General features: G+C 39.2%; 1 protein-coding gene across 4 annotated transcripts in view; it reads right to left on the minus strand.

Moving 5' to 3' along the window:
• Positions 1-16,459: 16,459 nt before the first annotated feature.
• FMN1 (formin 1) overlaps positions 16,460-23,087 on the minus strand; it is a 162,918-nt gene continuing 156,290 nt past the window's right edge. For all 4 annotated transcript variants that reach the window (XM_083744317.1, XM_083744315.1, XM_083744316.1 and 1 more), the window contains 2 exons: positions 18,409-18,493; positions 16,460-16,764 (listed from right to left, as the gene is read on the minus strand). In XM_083744317.1, coding sequence (XP_083600443.1) covers positions 16,720-16,764; positions 18,409-18,493 — 130 coding nt within the window. In that variant the 3' untranslated portion in view covers positions 16,460-16,719. The remainder of the gene's footprint in view (positions 16,765-18,408; positions 18,494-23,087) is intronic.

A 23,087-nucleotide genomic window follows, 5' to 3' on the forward strand; every position in this document is an offset into this window, starting at 1 on the left:
CAATCATCAATTTTCTTCATATAATAAAAAGACCTATTGTGTCGCATATGAAGATACTTGCAGCATCTGTAGCCCAGCTTCTTATAAACCTTTCATCTTGCATTAAGATCATTGGAGGTTATAACAGTATATTAAAATAATAGTAAGGGACAGGAGTTGAAAGATATATTAAATGATTCACTTTATTTGGAAAAATCAGCTGCTGTAGAACTTTTATCCGCATGGTAACAAATTATTTAAATATCTCTGGGATTTTATCATTGCTATAACCAATGCACACTCACAATTTCCATTTACCCATGTTGAATGAATGCCGTTATGAGATGTAGAAAAGTGTTGTGTATTCTGCTAGAAATTCATTAACAGCAATGATCTGGAAGCCCTGTTGCAATACATGGAAGTGTCAGAGACTAAATCACACTTATGAGAGTTTCATGTGCAAACACTTCCCTAAGCAGTATGGGAATTTCTTTTGAGTGTCATCCTCAATATGACCTTAACAGATTGGAGAAATGGGCCCAAACCAACAAAATGAATTTCAATAGGAACAGATGAAAGGTTCAACACTTAGGTAGAAATAATCAGATGCACAAATATAGGTTGGGGTTCACTTGGCTTAACAGCTCAAAAGGCTCTAGTAGACCACAAGTTTAACAGTGTGTTGTAGCAACAAAAAAGCTAATGCAATTCTAGGCTGCATCAACAGAAGAATGGTGTTCAGATCAAAGGGAGCAATAATAGCAAGCTTGTTTTCTGCTGCCCAAGAGTGTAGGACCCAAACCAAGAGATTCCAATTGCAAGAAAGGAGATTCCAACTAAACATTAGGAAGAACTTTCTGATGGTGAGAGCTGATGAAATAGACTACCTTGGAAGGTGAAACAGTTTGGATGGCCATCTGTCAGCGATTCTTTAGCTGTGATTTGTGAATTGCAAAGGATTGAATTAGATGACCCTTGTGACCCAATTCTGTGATTCTATGATCCCATGCCTGAAAAAACATAGTTCATTATTTCTCTCTTATTTGTAAAACTGTGACTTCATTGAATCCATCCCCGTGGATAACTAATACTCTCTAGACAGTGGATGATTTCCATGCAAACATGGAACACTATCAGGACTGGCCCAACACGTTTGGTGCCTGAGATAAAGTACAAGCCTGCCCCCCACCCCCAAATTCTATGTACAGAAGATGATTGGACTAGCAGGTGAATTTCACTTTAATCCTGGCGATGGATGGTGTATTCCATCCCATCTGAATGCAGCAAACTAACTTAAGAGTGTTCATTGCAGGTTGTGATGCACATGTAGCTGTAGTGTCCAAAGCTACTCACTGCCTCAAAACATCTGGTGTCTCAGGTGAGCATTCCGTCAAGACATCAAACTCTAGAGTAATAAATAATAAAACCATCCATACAAACTCTAAAATCAATGAAACAATTTAATCAAATATAAAAGTTATCTTCCATAAATGACTGGGTTACAACTTCAGTGAAAGCCTTCCTAAGCAAACATGTCTACTGTAGCTGCCTAAACATAATCACACTAGGTTTCTTTCTGATTTCTGCTGGTAATTGTTTCAAGAGGTTTCCAGCAACTGGTATTCAGAAGATTATGGGAAAACATATCAGTCGTCTTCAAGTATCTGAAGGGCTATCATGCAGAAGATGGACCAGACTTGTTCTCTGTTGCTCCAGAAGGCTCAACTTAATTGATTGGGTGGAAATTGCAGGGAAACAGATTTCAGGTCGACATTTAGTAAAAACTCCCTGACAGTAAAAGCTGCTCAGAAGTGGAACCGCCTCTTTTGTTGGAGGCATTTATACAGAGGTGGACAGCTATCCACCAGAGATTTGGGTGTTGCAGATTCTGAACTGAGCATGATGCTGGATTAGGTTACCTGCGAGGTAACTTGATCCCTGTGTTTCTATTTATATAATAGATAAAATACTGTATATGATACAGAAATTAAAGAGCCTGAAAATAAGTCATGCCACTATGACATGCTACTGTTAGAGTTAAGATGACAACCAGGCCCACACCATGAAGAGTACACAGGACAGAAGTAGGAGCAGTAGTCGGACCCAAACATACAAGGCCTCTATGCACAACGTCCTTCTCTAAAGCTGGAAGTCAGAAATACGTGTATATTTGATTTGAATGGTTTCCTGCCCGATCCCTGCTGCGTACCTGGCTACCTGGGGCTCCCATCACACTGTGGTCCATTGGGCTGACCCTGGAAGGAAGTGCAATTGAAGTTTAAACAAGGACATGTTGTGGGGGAGAACTTCAGCCAGCTGAAACCCAGAGTGCCTCTTTCCCTTTCGGTTAGAACTGGATGTGGCTCCCTGAGGCAAAAGGTCAGCACGTCCGTCACGCATAGGCGAGACCGTCTGCTCTTCTCAGTTGGAGAGGGATGTTATTTTCTTAAGAAGCAGGATGTTATTCCTAGAGGTCTGCCACTTGGCGAGGTCAACAGTAATATTTTATGCCTAATGTTTATGATTAATTTTGGCTGTGGCCTTTCCTTTCAGCATTTGTATGGTGTCAACCTGAGTTGGCGAGGGTCAGAACTTGACAAGGTTATGGCGTGAACCATACATTTGCTTTTCTTCCCCAAACAAATACTAGAATAACAATGCACATGGGAACTGGGAAACACATGGTTAACTCATACCATAAGATCTACACACTCAAGAAACTAGAGTACAATCCAGGAATCTATCTTTCTTTCTTTCTTTCTTTCTTTCTTTCTTTCTTTCTTTCTTTCTTTCTTTCTTTCTTTCTTTCTTTCTTTCTCTCTCTCTCTCTCTCTCTCTCTCTCTCTCTCTCTCTCTTTCTTTCTGATCTATTTTCAACTAAATGGAATCTTATAAACCACAACTATAGTTGTAACCAAATGCCAAAATGTTGGGGTATTTATTTATTTTTGCCTTCTTTCTCAAAAAAGCTTTGATGACTGATTGTAGAGAAGCTTGACATTATATTCAACTTGCTAAGGTGTGGTTTGTAATGTCAGAGGATTTGGGCTCCACAGCAAAAACAACATCACTATTCACCCTTATTTAGGAGTAAACTCAGTGGAACTTTCTTCAGAGTAAATGAGCATGGCATTAGATGATATAAAAGACAAGGTAGATTAGAACCCAAACTTTCAGAAAGAAGCTGCTCTTGCAATGATGAAAGCAGAATGATTGTGAAGATTCTAGCTTACTTCTCAAAATACGATGCAGAAAATTTCAAGCATAGTGACAGCATCAGACCATGCTTGGAATTATACATAGTAGTTTCTGCAATAGGGTAAATTTTGGCCATAGCCAAGTGGGACTGCCCCTATACAGACCTGTAAATTAACTTAGATCATCTGGAGGAGATTCTCCTTGTGGTGCCAAACCCTACAGTATATAATAAATCTGTGACCTGAAAATGGGCATTTTCTGTGGTTGCAGCTAATTTCATTCTATACCAATTAATTTTTTTCAAAGAAAAAAGTTCAAAGTGGTTTACAACAATTAAAATGTTAAATAAAACAATCCAAAATAAAATGTTCCTGAAGAAAGTCAGATATAAAGTGTACATTCAATTTAGTTAATAGGAAACTAAAATATTATCTTAAAAGATTTCAAAACAAAACATTACAATGGAAATAAACTACAGGATGCACATCCAATGCAGCAAAGTTAAAAAAAATATTAAACATTCCAAAAGAACACATTACTAAAGGAAGTCAAATATAAAATACACATTTAAAACAGAACAATTAGCAAGAAATTAAAATATTACCATAAGCATAGAATGTATCTGCTGATGTTGCTGCCAATCTTGCCCATGGTGGTTCATGACGGGCGGCAGCTGTGGAAGCGCTGGGTTGATGACTTAGGTTTACACTAAGAGATAACCAAGGTGTTCTCTGGCCTCTGCAGCAGCCTCAGCTGTTGTAGTTGGAGTCAGTCAGGGCCCTCCTCTCCCAGGCCAGGTGTCAAAAAGCATGCAAGACACAGAACAGGTCTTCCAGGACTCACAGCCAAGATGGTCACAAGAAGATTATTGCCCTGTTCTGTGAAATGTTCTTCTTTCTGCCATGGGGGAAGATTCAGACTTCTTATAAAGACTTACCTTTTTTTGACAAGGCTTGTTTTGTATAGTACACAGAGTACACCATTTAGAGATTTTTAAATTATTAAACAATTTAGAACGGATTTGAAATGAATGAATGAATGAATGAATGAATATATAAAAATTGGGAGGCAGAAATATGTAGCAAGGGAAACACTACTCTGAAACAAAAGGGACAAGTTTTGTTTTCGGGGGGGGGGGGGGAGGCTAATCAAAGCACACTTATGTTCTTCCATTTGTAGCCCATACATGCCACCACATTTCAAGGCACTTTGAAAAATAAGTAATGATGATTTCAGTTTTAATCTACAATATATTTTGGAAACTTGCTCAGAAAGTTGTTGCAATGCGTTTGGACCCCTCTTACAAAAATTATAACCAAATTGTGGATGATGGTTCCCGAGATGAAGAAGCAGGTTTCAACTTATATTTGGATATAATTGGATGCCATTTTGAATCAAGGTGGCAGGCTGGCCCTTTCAAAATGGCACTGACTTTTCTGGTTTCCTGGAATTCCTGAGCAAGACTGGGTATGAGGCTTCTGGTGGTATATTTTCCTTAGAAAGAAAGATGCAAGTCAGGTAAAACAGTTTTTTTTTTTAAACCATTACAGGTACCTAGTTCTCATTAGCCACAGATGGGCAACCTGTGGCTTTGAGGCTACATATGACCCTCAGGTTTTGTTTCCCCAAAGTCCTCTGCTGGTGATTAGTTAAAACATCTAGCAAAAGTGACCTCTGTCTCTTCAGCAGCTCAATGGGTGGAGGAAAGTGGGAGACAGGGAGAAAGCGGGAGAAGGGGGAGCCAGAAAGACAGAAATGAAAAGGATGGTCCTCTCTGCCTTTGGCTCTTCTTCTTCCCATCACAGTCATACATGACCCAACCACTTACCCTCAAGGGTTACATAAAACTTAAAACAGTTGCAGACAACAAAACCCACACACTTTAAAATTCCTATTTGATTTTTAATGTATGAACTGGTAGAACAGGAATTAGAATAACATGTTTCGAAAAGTATTCTGTTGATCAGGTGATCTTTTGGTGGTTATAAAGCTATGGCGGACAGGATCAAAAAGTGTGTAACAACATACAGGTTTGCAACAAATGAAAAGTAGATCAGCCATTAATGAAACACCTGCAAATGTTTACCTTGTAATATATATCTATATCTCCGTGGAGTCAAAATACATCATTCTTGTTTTTAAATAAATAAAAGTTTCCACTGCATCAGGGTTAGTAAAACATAGTCTGAAGCTAGAGATTTAGCATATAAAAATACAGAGCAATAATACGGAAAATATATTCTATTATTTACATGCAATGGTCCCATATCTCTTTCTTTGAAAAATAAAAGCATTTTTACAAATTTAACTTATCTTGAAATTTCCAGTAAAATTAGATTTTTAAATACTCAATGGGAACATACCGTACATAATTGTAAAGAAAAACTTAGCATAATCCATTCAGCTTCTTTTTAACAACTGGGAACTTCCCTGAAAGGAAGAAAAGCATTGCTATTCTGCATATCCCCCCCTCTATATTTACATCCATTCAACAAGCATTTCCTCAGCATCATGCCTGGCAATGCTATTCTGGTAAAAGAGCAGTACATCCCAGATTTATTGATGGGGCAGCTTGTCTTATTAGTGCCACTTCCAGGGAGAGTTCCCATTTCCACCGCACTCACCACCTTCTCATTGGTCTTATATGTATTTTATACATACTACTGTTTCTTTAACAATATTAATCCTTAGTATCTTTATACTAAGCCCCACCCACCCAGTGCCTCAAAACAGCTAATAAATCTTACCTCTTTAATCAGTGCAACAGCCTTACTAGTTTGGGCCAGTGTTATCATTACCATCCTAGATGGCAGAATCAAAGAATCATGGAATTGTAGGGTTGGAAGGAACCAGAGTAGGTAAGGTAATAAGGTGCAGAAAGGCTAGGACCACGAGACTCGAGATAACCTAGGACTTCCCGGTAAATTTATGATTAAGACCAGTGCTATTTTTCTAGAAAATGAGGCGCCAGAACTCACCATGAATGTCTCCCTAGTTCTCTTATAATGGCAATGGTGCCCATCTCAGAGGTGCTGGAACCAAGTTCTAACAAGTTCTGGTTGAAAAAGAAGCCCTGATTAGGATGAAATTTGAACCACTAAGTTATTGCCATGCTCTAAATACACAACTCCTGTATTTAGAGGACAAGACATTTGGGCATTTCAGTTTCTTCATGCTTAAAATCTTTATATGCACTGAAAATCTTTATATCAACAGCACTGTCAAGTCTCAGATGTTGCTGCAAGCTCAGGAATTTATTTCATATCACACAAGTGCCTGCTCCTTATGCAATAGTCTGGATTGCATCATTACACAAGGATTGCTGACTTGCCTCTGAAATCTTGGGAACAGGCCCCAGAAGACTGGTTCTCATGGAATGAAGCTTTACGGAATGGCATTGATTTGAACTTCAAATCTTTCAAAGCTGTGTTCGATTAACCAACTCAGGCCCAACCTAGACATGGCACACAATTGAATGCAACTCTCCCCCTTTTCTCCCTCTACCAAGGCAGTCCCAGGAGCTTGTGAGATTGGTGTGGATGATGGGAAATGCCAAGGAAGAGGCTACTTAACCCTTTTCTGTCTGGCTACTCCTCCCCAATCCATCTGTGATTTCTAATGCAAATGCACATTCAGATATACACCAAGTCCTCAGTTGATGCTACAGCTGCCAAGTAATGCATATGCATGTTCAAACCAGCGCTCAAAGTCTGTCACTCTAGGTGTACTTAAGGTCCCTTGCACGCTTAGCAAGGGGCTTTTTTGATCTGCGCCCCCCCCCCAATCCCACTTCTCCTGTTGGGGTCACTTGTGCCCTTGGCAAAGACCTGTACCAGCACCCCAAAAAAAATCACTTTCCCCACATTTGATCTCGTCACAACAGTGATGGCACATAACCACACTCCATAGTCTCCAGCCATCTACCTCCATACCATCTTGCCATTTCTCCTACTGCTCAATTTCCAGCTCTTGCCTAAACCCATGACATTAAACAGATAACTGGAGACTGATTTCTGGGGTGATTTTTGTGCCCCTTCCCTCAGACCTGTGCTCCCAGTAGAGCTGGCTTTGCCAGCTCCTAGGCACTCCTCTGTTTTAGCTGCCCCGCCACAGCTATTGTGAGAAATCCAGCACTTGGCCGTTTTGCCTTTGTTATAAGAAATATTGTGACTTTTGACTCCTGGACCTCTTGTGGCACAGAAGTGGATTGGGGCAAACCTTTCCCAAGCTACATTAAATGTTGTGCCAAGGCAACGGCAGGGGTTTGCTGCTGGTAGAATAGCATCAATGCTTGTTATTGTGCTGGCAGTGGGGCTAGGGTCAAACATCATGCCCTTGCATTCTCATGGGACCCTCATACCCAAGTCCTACGTGCGCCTCTGTCAGCATATTGACTCATGGAAGTGGGTCACAGGGGAGACACACTAGCTTCCACCCTCAATTTCAGGATGAATTTCCTTTTTAACCCATGCCCTATGAGATCAGCTGCGTGCTTAATAATATTTGTTGACTGGCCAGTTGGAAATATCCATGTTTTCCTGACCTTGCTACAGTCTCTGTGGTTTCTGTAACATGCAAATTGGGAAGAGTTGTTTATGATGTTTATTTATTCAAGCATAGAGGAATGTTTTTATTGCATACCAAACAAGGAGGTGATGTAATGCAGCTGAACATCTTGATCTAACTTTCATTGAGGAAAAAATCCATTTGCATTCACTAACAAATTACTACCAAATTGCAAAAAGACCTGATAAAAGCTTTCGTGATAGATTCTAAAAACATTTTATCCATGATTGACACTAACACCTCAAGAGTTCAACTACAAGTGAGATGCGTCACTGAAATATGAGAGGCTCTTCTTTGTTTCCCACCATGGGTGGAGATATAGATGATGACAAGAGATAGGGCCTTTTCAGTGACTGCACTGATGATAATGTGGAATATTTTGACCCACAAAGGAATACACTTAAGTTCTTGTCAGAATGGTTAGAAATGGAAGAGGAACTAAGACGACTTCAAAATTCTATTTTTTTGTTTATCTAGGGCCATCTATGTACATGGCACTTTCAAATGATGACAGATCCCTGCCCTGAGCAGCTTACAATCTAAATTTCAACACAACAGAGGAAAGGAAGAGAAATGAAGGCAGGGATCAACAGTTATACACACTTGGCTTGGTCATACTAGATATGGGAATGAGGAGGTTATGTGAAAGGCTTCATGGAAAATACAGATTTTGAGAATGGATTTGAAGGAAGAACAAGACATTGGAACCACAGAGGCATTCTAGGAGGAAGAGGAAAAAGGGCATCAAGGGGAAAAGGACAAAATCATTTGAGGGAAGAGGAAGCCTTGGGAAAGGTGACAGTGCTAGAGCTCGATAAGAAAAGATCACCATCAGAGATACTTTAGAATTGGAGGAGTCAAGTAGAGATGGCAGGAAGATGTCTTGCCCAGACCCAGAAAGAGCAGTCTGCACACAGACCAGCTATAGTTAAAAAACCCCAAAAACCCCGAGGGTACCAATTATCACATCCAAAACTGGAGGTAAACACACATAGTTCCTCAAAGTGTTATCTTATCCAAAGTTCTTTGCAGAATGAACCAAAAGTGTTGCAGAAGGTGATGGACAACCTCGTATTGTCCCTGGATCAGTGACATGGTCTGGAGACAAAGGAGGCTTAAACCAATTGCAAAATGTTTCAAATAGACATTGAACACAGACAATAAACCAGATAAACCAATAAAACCAATAAACCAGACTTTGCAGATATTGAAGTTTGTTGAGTCCGTAAAGCTTATGATACAAAGGGATACTTTCAAGTCCTAAATTTAACTTAAGTTTTTACTCGTTCAGAAGGTACAATTATTGGGCACAATCTGGCAACAACAACATTCATCATCAAGTGTGCTTAAGTTCAAGTGATTCAAATGGGGGAGATTTAAAGATGTGGTTTCTCCTACTGAAATAAGTTGGACTTTCAATTTTTGTGACACAACAAATTGATATTTTGCATTTCCTATCACTTCAAGAAAGCCAACAATAAAAACGACAACACTAAAAGCAGAGTTCAGTAGAGTTCAGTTAGTAGACTTCACTAGTCTAGACCATCATTTTTATGAACAGATATAACTATCCTCCTTACCAAAGAGGTATTTGCATTTTCTTTTATACTGGAAAATTAGTGAGGTCACAAACTGAAACACACATCAGTGCCAGTATATAGTCTGAAGGCACACAAGACCAACACCCATCTAAAGTTAGGCAGTTCTGGGTCTAATTAAAGCTTGAACGGCATGTACACTGTCTTAGGTTCCATGATTGGAAGAAAGATGAGATATACATGTAAGAAAAGCTAATTAATTAATTAATACAATACTATGGAGTAACCCCACCTCCCCAAATTGTGAGTCAACCTCTATATGATTGTGCTGCCAGTCATATTTGATACACTACCTGCGAAAACCTGCCAAAGGCTTATAATTTAGTGAAGCTGTTTACCTAAGTAAGATGTGTACGCATTATGCAAAACTGGATCCTCTAACAACAAACTTCAGATACCATGTTCTCTGTTTCTGATGAAGCGTCTAAGATGACAGAGGTATGAAAGGCATTTAATCAGATATCTCTGCAAAAAAGAGAAAGCATGTAATTGCTTATGATCTCATATGTGGTAGTAACTGAAGAGGGAAAAGGTAATGTCTTTCTACATTGTGAAATAACTTTGCATATTTGGCATTCTCTTCTCTAGCTGGTTTAGCATTGTGGTTTGGAGTTATTTGCATTTTTTTTCTAAACTAAAAAACTGAAGTGGTTGTTAAGACATTTTTCTTGCATAAAGAACTGTTTGTAGAGTCAGAAGTTTGAAGACTTAAGACGTGTGAATTAAAAATACCACTCATATGAAAACCTAGCTTGATCTGCTTCATATGAAACCTTAAACCTATAAAGCTCTTCAATGCAGCATCGTGAAGCCTTTGGGAAACAGAATGATTTTGTGTGGAACTATTTCTCTGATTTTGGTTCTGTGTTCTGCGTGGGAGACTATTCCCATCCTAGACAGTTCAAATTTGTCTTACTCAGAATGAATGCCAACATTATTCTCAACACACTAGAAGATTCCAGCACTACTTAGAGGCCCAACAGAGGACTTCTGAATGGGAAAACCAGAGCAGCCAGGCCAACAGAAACAATTATTTCTGCTTTCTTGCCTAGCAAGAAATTGAAGATGGGTAACTATTTTATGAAGGGATTGTAAGTACCCATGTCTGTCACATCAAATGGGAAAATACTGAAAGAAAATTTATATTACATATTCTTTGGAAGGTTTCAATGTCTGAGAAAAACAAAAGTGTTATATGACCAAACTGTGATTCTGGTGCTTTTTTTTTTTTTTTTTAGAATAAAGAGGGAAAGTGTCTACAGCTTTCATAAGAAAGTAACCCTCAATGATGAGATTAAATTTCCAAATGTAGCAAGAGACAAAAACTGAAAAATAACAGCTACAAGGAACTCTAGCATGGAAACAGGGGAGAAATGCACTTATAGCAAAAGCAATGCAAGATTAGGTTCTTCTGGTATGGCGAATCGCTTTGGGATAAAAAAAATGTTGGATGCAGCCACTCACTAAACCTGTTCATCAAAGAGTTCAAGTTTTCAAGCTAACTCTGCAATACTTCATTGTTCAGCTTAGTAGAAACAATACATATTATCATATATTCTTAAGTCTTTATGAATCAGAATGGAAAGGCAGCTTTTTCTCCATTATACATATGGCATACAGTAATCCATTAAAATATTCTTCTGCTTCTACTTAACAGATACACAGTGCTGTCAGAATGGTAGGTACAAGTGGCCTAATCTTAAAATAATAATCAACAAGGACACCTTAAGGCAGTACTTTTTTCTGGGGTAAACATTTTGTGAATCTAAGTTTGGCCTCACTGAGAGGCAGAATTTCAATATGAGTAGGAAAATGAGAGTAGCCCTAAACATTTTTTTTAAAGAAAAAAAGCACTGAGTCAAGGTATTCCTCTTTGTAAATATTTTTACACTTTGCATGAGTTCTGAAGTGGGTATATTTCTATTCTACTTGATTAAGGGGTTTTGTGTGAGCTGAAAGTTTGCATGATCTTGCATGACAATATAAACTGTCTCATTTTCCAAAACAACAGTTGTGCCAATTTGTGTTAGGCAGAAGAAAAACATTATTCTGGCAGGCACTTGATGACATAATACACCAGCTAAATAAAATTCACATCACTGAATATTATGCTGTGGATGTTGCTGGTTCAATGCATCCATGTAGCTTGGCACACATTAAAATGGCTGTATGAGTGCCTCACCACATATCCAGCATGCAGTTCAACTCAGTTACCACATCTTTCATATAGCTTCCAAAAACAGATTGAGCAGTGATGTGGTGAATGTGGATGGAACTATTATATGACTGAGTAGTGAATTAAATAACTGTTTTTGCCGTGCGCTGAACACTTAACTCACATTCTCAACACACTAGTTTACTGTGGGAATGGCCCTGAATTTCAAGGTGTCATAGCATTATAAATATCTTTATCAATTTTGCATCAGGGAGTAGAATACAAAGATTATTTCCCTCCTAGTTTGCAGCAGGATAGTTAAGTATTAGGAAACAAAAATGCAGGGCATGAGTTGGGACCAGTTGTTTACGTTCCATTTGGATCCATTTCCAGTGCTACTGTAAGTAAACTTTAAATAAACAAAACAATCCAGAAATGGGCTCTGAATAACTGTGAGATGCTAATGGGCTTAGGACAAAAGATTCTTCTCAGACTAAACAGTACTATCAGAACTCGCCAAACAAGAGGGGTGACTGTTATAACAATACTGTAAAAGGAGTTCTGCTAACAGCAACACAGTGGAAATGTATTAATGTACATTCCATACAGCTTTGGCCCAGAGATGTGCAATTTCCCACTGATGGTTCCCACATTCAGTCTCGAATTGGACACCACAAGAAGACTATCTTAGACTACTCAAGTCCAATGAAGCTGGGAGTCACATTACGGGTCCCCTGACACCCACCCACTCGCCCCACAATCTGTAGCAATGACTACAACAGCGTTTCTCAAAATGGGAGGAAATGTGCTGGGTTTCCAGCAAGAGATTACAATTTTGCACGCTGTATTGGCAGTAAGATTTTAAAACCATCAAGGCTAAGGACTTCCTTAGCACAAGCAAAACTGGCAATTTCACTGGGTACCATTTTGGGCTTTTAACTGCATCCCACTTTAATCATCATATATTAAGAAAACCAGAGGAGATTCAGATAGAGATGAGAGCAACAGTGAAGAGGAAAGATTTGAAAGGAAAACCTGAGGCAATTTCTTATAGTTAACACATCCTATAACCATATGCTGCTCCTATTACAAATGCAAAACTCCAGCCGGACAGCTGCCTTTAACTGTAGAATGGCACAAGTGTTTTCCTAGCCTTTGTGCAGCACAGCTGCCCCATCCAAATAGGTTTACATCTCTTAGCTCTCAGTCTAACCAACCTCACAGGGTTGCTCTGTGGATGAAATGAGGAGAAGGAGAGTGATATACGCCACTTTGAACTCCTTGAAGGAAAGGTGGGATATAAATGGAATAATAAGAGGGGCACAGGGAAATACATGTCTCCCTGTTGACAAGAACATTGCACTGCTAACTATCAAAAGTGGAAGGACAGCACCAATGCTCCTATCCAAGAGGCTGCTGTAGAGGCGACATTGGAGGGAGAAACCAAGGAGATGGCAGGCCCAGTCTTTAAGAAGTGTGCCACAGCCGTCATTGACACCGTGGCGGCGGCAGCAGAGTGCAATGTATTATTGGGAGGCTGGATCTGCTGCCCCTGTGGATCCTGCTGCCTGAGGCAGTCGCCTCATTTTGTCTCATGGGTGGGCTGGCCCTGAGTAAATGTATTTATTAACAGTGCTCACTGGTTGCCTTTCCAATAAAAACTGGCCAATACAATTAGTAGGATCTAAAGATTCTGTTTGCGGAGTTCCATACATCAAATGGGCAGGAGGTGAATGTCTTCAACTCACTCTTTCCCCTGAAAATCTGCTCTGGAGACTAGGAGCTGGGAGAGGGAGCAAGGGAAACTGGCAAAAATCACCTCCCTGCTCCCTTCCATGGGTGGCAGCAGCTTCTAGGTCTCCAGCCCTTCCATTCACAGAAGGGCTACCCTGGACCTAAGCCCTCTTACAAAATAGCAACATACCTAACGGTATTTGAAATATAAGTGATAACTAATCTTTTTTTTTAATAAAAACAATCATACATCTTTACTCAGTAGTGCTTTCAAGAGATGAATCAAAAGTAATTTTTGATTATTTCGTTTTTGCTACCTCCCTCACAAGTTCTGGTATATTTAAACATCTGCATTCATTGACTCAAGAGGTTTTATACCTCTATCACACTGCTTTTAACGTACCATTTCCAAATTCTATAAATATACTCTAAGATCACTATCAATATAAATTCAGACTCTCCAAAGTACAGTATAAAAAGACAAATTAACCACGGCAAAGCAACTGTAATATTTCACATTATTATTACAGTGTAAAACCAATGACTGGCTTACAAATAACCTGCTGTGTGCACAGAAGACACTTTTGCTCATGTGGGTGAAAGGGAACGTCACCCCCAACACTGCCCTGCTTCTTTGGATGAGGTGCAGAAGTGTGACAGGATTCTCCCCACCACTTGGCAGTACCAGCTTACTGAGTGGTACCATGCACTTATTGAATGGTCATGGGCACTCATTCACAGCCTAGTCCAGGCAGAGGCAAACTCTGCCCTCCAGCTGTTTTGGGACTACAACTCCCATCATCCCTGACCACTGGTCCTGTTAGCTAGGGATGATGGGAGTTGTAGTCCCAAAACATATGGAGGGCCGAGTTTGCGTATGCCTGGCCTAGTGCCTCCAGCCACATTCTCCAAGCTTTCCTCTTAACGATGTGAGCCGGTGAAAGTAATTGCAGAGCACAAAGAGAGTTTTAAGTCTCATTGCTTTCAGTGGGTGAATTAAGCATCTCTTAGATCACTTCAGATGGAGTCAGGGGATTTAAAAGTGCTTTTGGATATCATTATTAGCTTGCGTGCCCACCTGTCCCCAATACAGGCGACTCCCAAGATCCAGAGGCTTACATCCCTTAATTGCTTCCCCTGCCCGCCACTTCCCTATGCATATAACTCAGCTCTTGCAACAACCTGTGGTAAACTACTGTCTACCAATCCACTGTGATTTGGACCAGTTCAGTCATGGGTAAATTTCACTCATTCATTTTCTGAAAAAAATGATAATACTTGCCAGTGGTAGTTGTGCCTTCGTACTGCTAGCATGTGGCTTTTATGTTCTGCCAGTAGCATTAAAGATCTCAAGTCTTTTGTGAGTATTGGCATTACACTGCTTGTGAAAGAATACGTCAATTAAGATCAATGTCAGTTGAATTAATTGTAGTGTGGCTGCTGCTAAGTTTTAAATTGTGGGTTACATCAAAATGCCCTTACATTTCAAGTGCATAGCTCCATTATAACACACACACATATATTTGATCAGAAGCATGTCACTAAACCTCCACAGGATTTTGTAATAATAATAATAATAATAATAATAATAATAATAATAATAATAATTTTTTATTTATACCCCCCCCCCATCTGGCTGGGTTTGACTACTGTTGCCCTACTCTTTGGCTTTTCTAGACTGTATTGCTACTTTGGTCTGTATTTTTAAAGATGCTGTAATTTTCCTGTTCCTGTACTTCATACAAACACTTTCAATTTTTTTTTAGAATTATGTTTCCTTCAGCATAGGAAATTGTAGGGCTATAAACAATAAATGTTTACATTAAGAGGGAAAAGATAAGTTCATTAACTGCATTCTAATGTCTCAATATTTAGGATACTAACTAAATTTCAATGGCATTTGGATATCAATAGGAGACATAATATGTGCTGTCTGAGAACCTTGCCCTTGAATTGTGTAAGATAAATAGCATGTTTCATATTAAATCTTTCAAATAGGTTGTTCATACAATTGCATTAACTTCTTATAATAAGAAATTAAAAGTTATTTTTTAAGATAAATGTTTGATTCAGTTGTGGCACTTTGCCTAGGCCTATTATGAAATATGATTCTCCTGCATTTGTCCTGTAGGTGACAAAGTTTCCCTTTCTTCCACACTCTTTTCTCAATTTAATTTACCAGACTCCCTTATCATACTTTATTACAAGTGTCCTCTAGGATGCAGAACCCCTGTTCATCTCCTTCTTGGTACACTCTTTAGTTGTTGTGGCAACTGTTGGTTAGCCTGTGTTTAAGTATTTATGATATACAGCATTTTAGTTGACATAATTATTCCATTGCAAGGACTGCTCTTTAATTTTAAGGGTGTGATTCTGTAAGTTCTCTCAACTACAGCCTAGAGGGGAGAGATCCTGACATACCTGACAGAGATTCTAAATGGCACTTCACACGAGTCACTTACTGTACCTCAATGGGAGAGCAATGAGGTATTTCTAGTCAAAGTCTATGGAGCAGAGTGTATGAATAATGTATGTTCAAGAGCGCACATATGTCTGTAAATGATCTTTCTCTCACACACACATGCACGTATGTACCGGAAAATGTAAACATGTTCTAAAATCAGTTTCACCAAAATGCTGACTATAAAATAATATAGGCTTTGGTATAGATTAATGATAAATAATGGAAATGCATGTTCTGCAGCTAGAAGACCAACTATAAATAAAGCATTATTGAATATTGCTAATCTGACCTCATGTTGATACAGAATGTATTCATTTTGCCATCAGACAAATGAAGAATATAGTATGAACAAAACACCAAACGTTAATGAATGTAGCAGTTACATTATCTATGCCTTATTCAAGTATATATATACCTTATTCATTCATATATATATATATATATATGAGAGATTTCTTTCTCCGCATGTGCAAAAACAGTATTTCTACTTCCATGGCATTGATTGGGGTTCCTATAAAAATAATCGTAATAAAATACAGAATACATCTGATACACTTAACTTCCACCATTTGCAAGAAGGTAAAGTTAATCCTTTGGATACCATCAAAATCATTTTAAACAGACATTGACTTAGTAAATATTACGGTCTACCAGCACATGAGCCATCCTGCAGAGCTGGCATAAAAGCTATTTAATTCACTGTCTAAAACCCTGCTTTTGCTGTCTTTTACATTAGTGCATTTTGCATAGAGTACTTCAAACAACTTTTAAGAAAAGAACTGCATTTAAGCCACATAAGGAAGAGTTACATAGAACTCTTCATAATTCCCATGTAAACAAATTCTTATTGTTCCCTCTTCTGCACAAGCCAAGGGATCCAGAAGTCTTTTGAGGATTGTCTGAGGAAGAGAACAGCAAAGCAGAACTTCCTAACATCTAAAATAAGGTGCTCTCTAGGGAATGGGCAGAGGGAAGCATCATGCAAGGTATTAAGTCACACTGCGATTATGTTCATGTGTCTTCTTTCAGTTGGTGGTCGCACTGGCTTCCTTCTGACGTAGCCTTTCTTTCTGTTGTTTAAGAAAAAAAAAAGGAACTTTATTATCATTCTTTTCTTTAATTTTCCATCTGTTCTCAAATTGCACAGAGTATGTGGTCTACTACACTTGAAGAATGGAGCAGTCCAAAACCAAAGTAGACATAAGCTTTTTCTTTTCTGAAAATTAATTCCTGAAGTGCCAAGCCAAGACAATGGCAAGCTTTATACAAGCATACTTAGGTTTGCATCTAAGTCACACCCAGAGTAGATACACTGAAATACAGTGGTACCTCAGGTTACAGACGCTTCAGGTTACAGACTCCGCTAACCCAGAAATAGTACCTTGGGTTAAGAACTTTGCTTCAGGATGAGAACAGAAATCGCGCTGCGGCAGCGGGAGGCCCCATTAGCTAAAGTGGTATCTCAGGTTAAGAACAGTTTCAGGTTAAGAACAGACCTCCAGTTCTTAACCCAAGGTACCACTGTAAATGAATGCAAAGGAGTCATGACAAACTTATTGATTTCAATGTATCTACTCTGAGTATGACTTACCTGGATACAAACTTAGCCTCTCATATCATCCTAAGTATATGCTTAATGTGTTCTGAAATGCCTTTCCAGTTAACATTAGCTAGTATTGCACTAACACAAAATATTAGTAATATGAAAACAAGCAAGAATATTTGGGGAGGGATTAATGTCTCTAGATACAGAAGTAGATTTTTTTTTAAAAAAAGAGAAATGTACTGGAGCTGATTTTAGCAGGGGCATCCCTTTCCCACAAAGTGGGACAATACTGTAGTGATTTCTCATTGCACATACAGAAAGGTCCCTCTATAAAAGAGGACACTGTAATAAACCATGATTGTGTGGGGAACCTTGGGTACATAGAAGTTGTGGACTAAAGCCAGTACAGACCAGATAAATTGGCCCACACTCTTCCTTAAGCCAAACTGATAAATGACCCTCCCCTCTTTATACCAGACTGTACCAATAATAAATGGAACAAGCATGATTTAAGCACAGTTGGTTGTTTTTTTTTCAAATATTGCTGCTAAATTGGATCCACCTTAATTTGGCAAGCCAGCACTGGTTGCATCCAAATATGGCAAAAGAATTTTCCATTTGTCTGTGCACAAAAAGAAGAGACAGCAGCCTATACTGGAGAAAACCCAGGAAGCCAGGCTCGTTCCTAGATAAACAGGGTGACAAATGTAGGAAAAGGCTGAAAATAATGCCCTATTGGCTGCCATTTCAATCTGCTCTCCCCTCTCACCCCCTTCAGAACTGTGATGGAATTTTTAGGAGCACACATTGTAAAAGCAGCCCTTGAGATTATTCAGAGTACAGAATGCAGCAGGAAAGAAGGACATCAATGGGTCAGAGACAAGTGACAAAACCGAGACAGCTCCTGAGGACTGATTTTTTTCCATGCAGACTAGTTTTCCTGGCAAAGGTCTGTGCATGGACATAATGAATTTAAAATAGCAAAGGCATTTGAATTGACTCCCAGTCACTGCTTCAATCACTCCAAAAATATTACTTGAATATATGTACTTTGGGATTGGAAAGGACATGATAGTAAATTGCATTTGAATGGACCAAAACATGCATCCTATTAGCTGTTTTTAAAAAGCAAACTAGAAGACAAAGCCATTCTAAAAACACATCATACCAGGCTGGCAGTAGGGTTGATTTTCTTTGTTTCCACTTTCTTTTCTGCAGTTAACTTGTTCACTGTTTGTTGAGCCACTTTGAGTCTGAAACAAAAGACACACAACAAATCTTACTGGAGCCAAATAAATGGTACATATCCAGCATATGCAAGCTGCTTTCAGAAGTGCTTAGTTGTTGAATATGAATAAGGCTGTGTACACATGATACCTTTATAGCATATTCAAAGCATATTTCCGTTCTCAAAGCATCCTGGGAACTGTAGCTTGTCAAAGGTGCTGCGAACTGTAGCTCTGTGAGGGGAAAATTACAGTTGCCAGGATTAAGGAGGCAGGGAGAGGGAAGAAATGTGCTTTGAGTGTGTTTAAATGGTATCATGTGCTCACAAAGCAACTGTGCAAACAAACAAGACAGTATCAAGCCTGAAGGGTTGAAAGGGAATGGTACTCCCCTCTCCGCAAGGCTGGAGAAGATGTTAAGAGCAGAGGCTGCAACTATGAGAGGTGGCACAGCACAATGGCTGAAGGAGAAAAGCATAATGGCGCCAATAGCAGCATTTCCGCTTGCTTCTCTTTTTATAGACCCAGCCTGGGATGTTTCCTGATCATTGTGTTGTCTGACAGAATACTGGAAACAAGCTTTCATATACACCCGTGATTTATGAAGTTTACATGTTGTTTTCCTGTCCTCTGAAGGGAGAAAGATTATTCCTTTAACAGCACTTTGTATTCCTGCAATTTTCACTGGTTAATATCCTTTATTATCTTACGCACACTACCTAAAGACTATTTTTTTAAAAAAAAACTACACTGCTTGTCAAAATGGTGCCCATACAGCTGTTCAGTGTTTGTGACTTCATTATTCTTGCTTAAGGAAAGAGTCATATTACTTTCCAGAGGTCTTATTTCAAACCATACGTACACAGTGTGCTGATAAGAGATACAGAAATGCACTCCCCATTAATTAAGCATTCGGTGATTAAATCTCAAAGGCTTAACATACTATTGTATGTGACTAATGTTGGTCAGATTTCTTCTCCCTTCATACTTAGTACAAACATAAAACCTCCACACGTTACAGGGATTATAAATCTTCCCATGAACTGCTCTTCATTTTTGCACAACGTTCTTAATCTTTAAAATGCATTGAGAAATTACGTCCCTGGATGACATGGCGCTGCAAGACCCAAACAAAAGAACCATGGTTGGCTTTTCAATAAATATGTAGCTTATATAGCCTTTAATTAATCTACTAACTGTTAGAAGCGTAAGTCCGGCTCACACATAATGCTACACCATGATGGGGGGGGGGGCAGCCTGTGTCCTTCCAGATGTTGCTAGACTACAATTCCCATAATCTGTGACAATTGGCCATGCTGACTGGAGCTGAAATTCAACATCTGGAGAGTCATAGGTTCCCTATCTGCACAAGGAGAAAGCAGCTGCCATAAACCTCAGGCTCCTGTACTTCCCCATATCTCTCCTCATCCCACAAGTCCAGGAAAAGTATTTCTGGCACAATTTGGTTTCACTTTCTACTTGGGTTATCATTACATAGGAAGCAGGGATCATGGCTTAAAACAAACTTTAGCCAGTTTCTAAACAGGTCAATTTCAGACCATGCGTTATGAAGCTGACTTGTTAAACCACAGTCTCTGATTCATAGGAACAAGTCGGGGTTTGCAGGAAGTGAATTTGTGCTCTCCTAAATTGTTGTTTTTACCAGAAACTAAGAATCCTGTGGCCCACCACTGCTCTTTGCATCTTCAAGAGCATAAACTCAGGATCTCATAACAGTGAAATCATAACTAAACATAACTATGAATCAGGATCAGCCCAAGATTGTCCTAGTCCAGCATCCTTTGAAAGAATCCTCGCAATCAGTGAGCACTAGGTAGCCAACTGGAGACTGGCCAATGGTTCACCACCAAAGTCTATTTTTTGCCTGGCCTCAGCATCAGGAAGCAATCTTGTCAAGCTGGGATACTGCTCCAAGTTAATAGAATATGAAGAAAACTACAGTTCTGGATCCAATACAAAATTCAAAATCAAGCAGATAAGGCTACTTCTTCACATGACTTTTTAAAAATCTTGCCTGGTGCCAGTGTTTGGATATTGTGACCACTTTCCTGTATCATAACTTGGGCTAAATTAAGGTTTTTACTTCTATGTGTATGTGAAGCTTTAAGAACAGCTTCATATTTATTCCCTCAATACATTCAAGAACTTTATGCTAAACATTTTAGCATTTCCATGAATGAATGGCCTTATATTCTTTTTGTAAACAATTTCAACAGCTGAACAGAATGGTTAGAACAGGACTCAAGGCATTATAGTGCCACTGAAAATAATGTGGTCATAATAAACAATAGTGTTCTGTTTATCATTTTGGTTGCAGATACTTTACAAACAGATGTTTTATGGGTATATGCAGAGTGTTAAAAATTATCAATATCATATAAACATAACTGAGGTTACTTTGTGAATAATTTTGCATTTATCAAAAATAGAGCTGTGAGTTTCTTTGGTAACTCTTTCCTCTGCTTTAGATTTAACTGGCTTTAATAATTTGGTGTCATCTGTTCAGCATAACATGCGAACTACATTTTTTGTTGTGAGAACTGATACTAACTAGAGTTTGCAGCCTATGTAATCCACAGAGCAACATCCCCTCTTAATTCATATAATTAACTTTTTTTAACTTTTAGGAAGGGACTGTAACACTACTGCGTTGCACTGATCTGTGAGTGATGCAGCCGGGACTCACTTTCCATTCAAGACAACAATTCCCATTAATATTTTTTGAATCTTCAGTTAAAATGGAGGGGGAGGGAGGCAAAGAATCTTAAGGAATGCAGTTAGCTTAAACCATGAAATCTGACCATATGTAAGGGGAATCCGTTCAAAAGAAGATTTAGAATCACTCATCATGGTGCAAAGAAGGTCAAAATATGCAAACGAATTGAAAAGAAAGGTTGCTGGTGTCAGCAATAATATTAACACACTTTTACAACTGTTGTGTATTGCCATGCCGTGTGGAAAACCACAACTTAAGGCAACAGAAAAAGTAGAGTTCTATATTTCAACAAAACCTTAAACCACCTGATTATTTGCTTCAGAAAAAAAAGAACAAAACACACAGCAATTGAGTTTTGGGTAAGAAGTTCAATTAACTTCAAATGTCCCTACCAAATTCTGTTCTGAGGGATCACATTTTCAAACCTATATATCTTCAGATTAAATGCAAGAACCAGAGCTATTTTGAAAATAATAATAATTATACAAATGAACTATAGAAGTTCAAATGAGCCTTTTTTTTTAAAAAAAAAAAGTACCTTTGCTTCTATAAAGTAAAAGAATAATTTTCACCTTTACAAGAACATACATAGTTGTGCCAAGGGTTAGGAAGAAAAAACACTGCTTACTTAACCCTGTGGCCTCTTCTCATTCTCAACATAGAGGGAGGAAAGAATAGGAATTAAGCCATGAAGTGATCTGATACCCAGAGACTGATTATTAGCCACAGACGGCTTCCTTGCTGGCGCAGCAACCAGTAGATTGGACCTTAAGTCAACAAGTGCTATTAAGTGCTTGTTGGCACTATGCACTATCATCACCATATTAAATTCCAACTTGATGATCTGTATTTATGGGATGTGTAAAGGATGCTAGGGTATACTTTGCAGTATGTTATTGAATAGGGTACTAGCTTGTTGAGGCTGTTGTGTTTTTCAATAGATACAAGCTGTAACTGACAATGTTCTGTACTGTGGCAAGCTCAATGCTTGTTTTCAAACTGAAGCTTGGAATGTATGTGTAATGGTTCTAGGGGTTGCTCGTGCGTAGGTTGCCGCCACTCCTGGCTAGGTTACCTGGTTAAACCCTTTCTGTCTGGACAGCCCTTCACTTCGTGGCTGTCTCAGTCGCTGGCAGAATCCGTCAGTGGGCGTTTCTTGAACTTCTTCCAGCAAAGAAGTTCTTTGACGCCAAGTCTCCTCCTACTCTCCCTGCGTGGAAGTCTTCTGCGCAGGGAGGGTGTGGGCAGCGGAGTACCCGTGCTCTCCCCGCTGGTGAAGAGTCCTGGAGCCTCCTCTCCGATTCCCCCATCTGCCCCCTTCTCCACTGGTGTTACGCTGATTTCCTTCCCCAGCAGATGGGCTGCCTCTCTCCCTACTGGGACCCTCTCCGGCATCCCTCTGGAGCCTTCCCTCCGCCTCTAGCTCTGATGGCAGTTCCCTGACAGTATGTTACTTTTTTGTGGAGGATACTTTTTTTTTTTTGGCTTTATGTCAGGACCACATATAATGCCAAACTACGACATGGCACAATAGAAATGAGCTTATGTGTGCCTCCCTCTCCTTGTCTGCTCTTCTTAATAACTTACTTCCTGGTTGACTGCATACCAAAGTTCGCCATTTCATACCTTACATCAGCATGGCATGTTTGGCACTTGCCCTCAAAACCATGATTTCAGGCTGCAAACTAAAGAGTTTCCCCACAAATCAGAAAGCAGCTAATTAAGTGGAGTTTCAGCAAAGGCTCAGTCACGTAATGTGAGACATCAAAACTGACATCTATTGTATGGAAATCCATTGTGACTTATCCGAATTTGTGAGACATGTGAAGAATACCAACCATATATTTATTTTTAAAAGCACCAATATCATTCTGTACATGCTTC

Source organism: Podarcis gaigeae (assembly GCF_964106915.1).
Source record: "Podarcis gaigeae genome assembly, chromosome: 1".
In the NCBI taxonomy this organism is placed as follows: Eukaryota; Metazoa; Chordata; class Lepidosauria; order Squamata; family Lacertidae; genus Podarcis; species Podarcis gaigeae.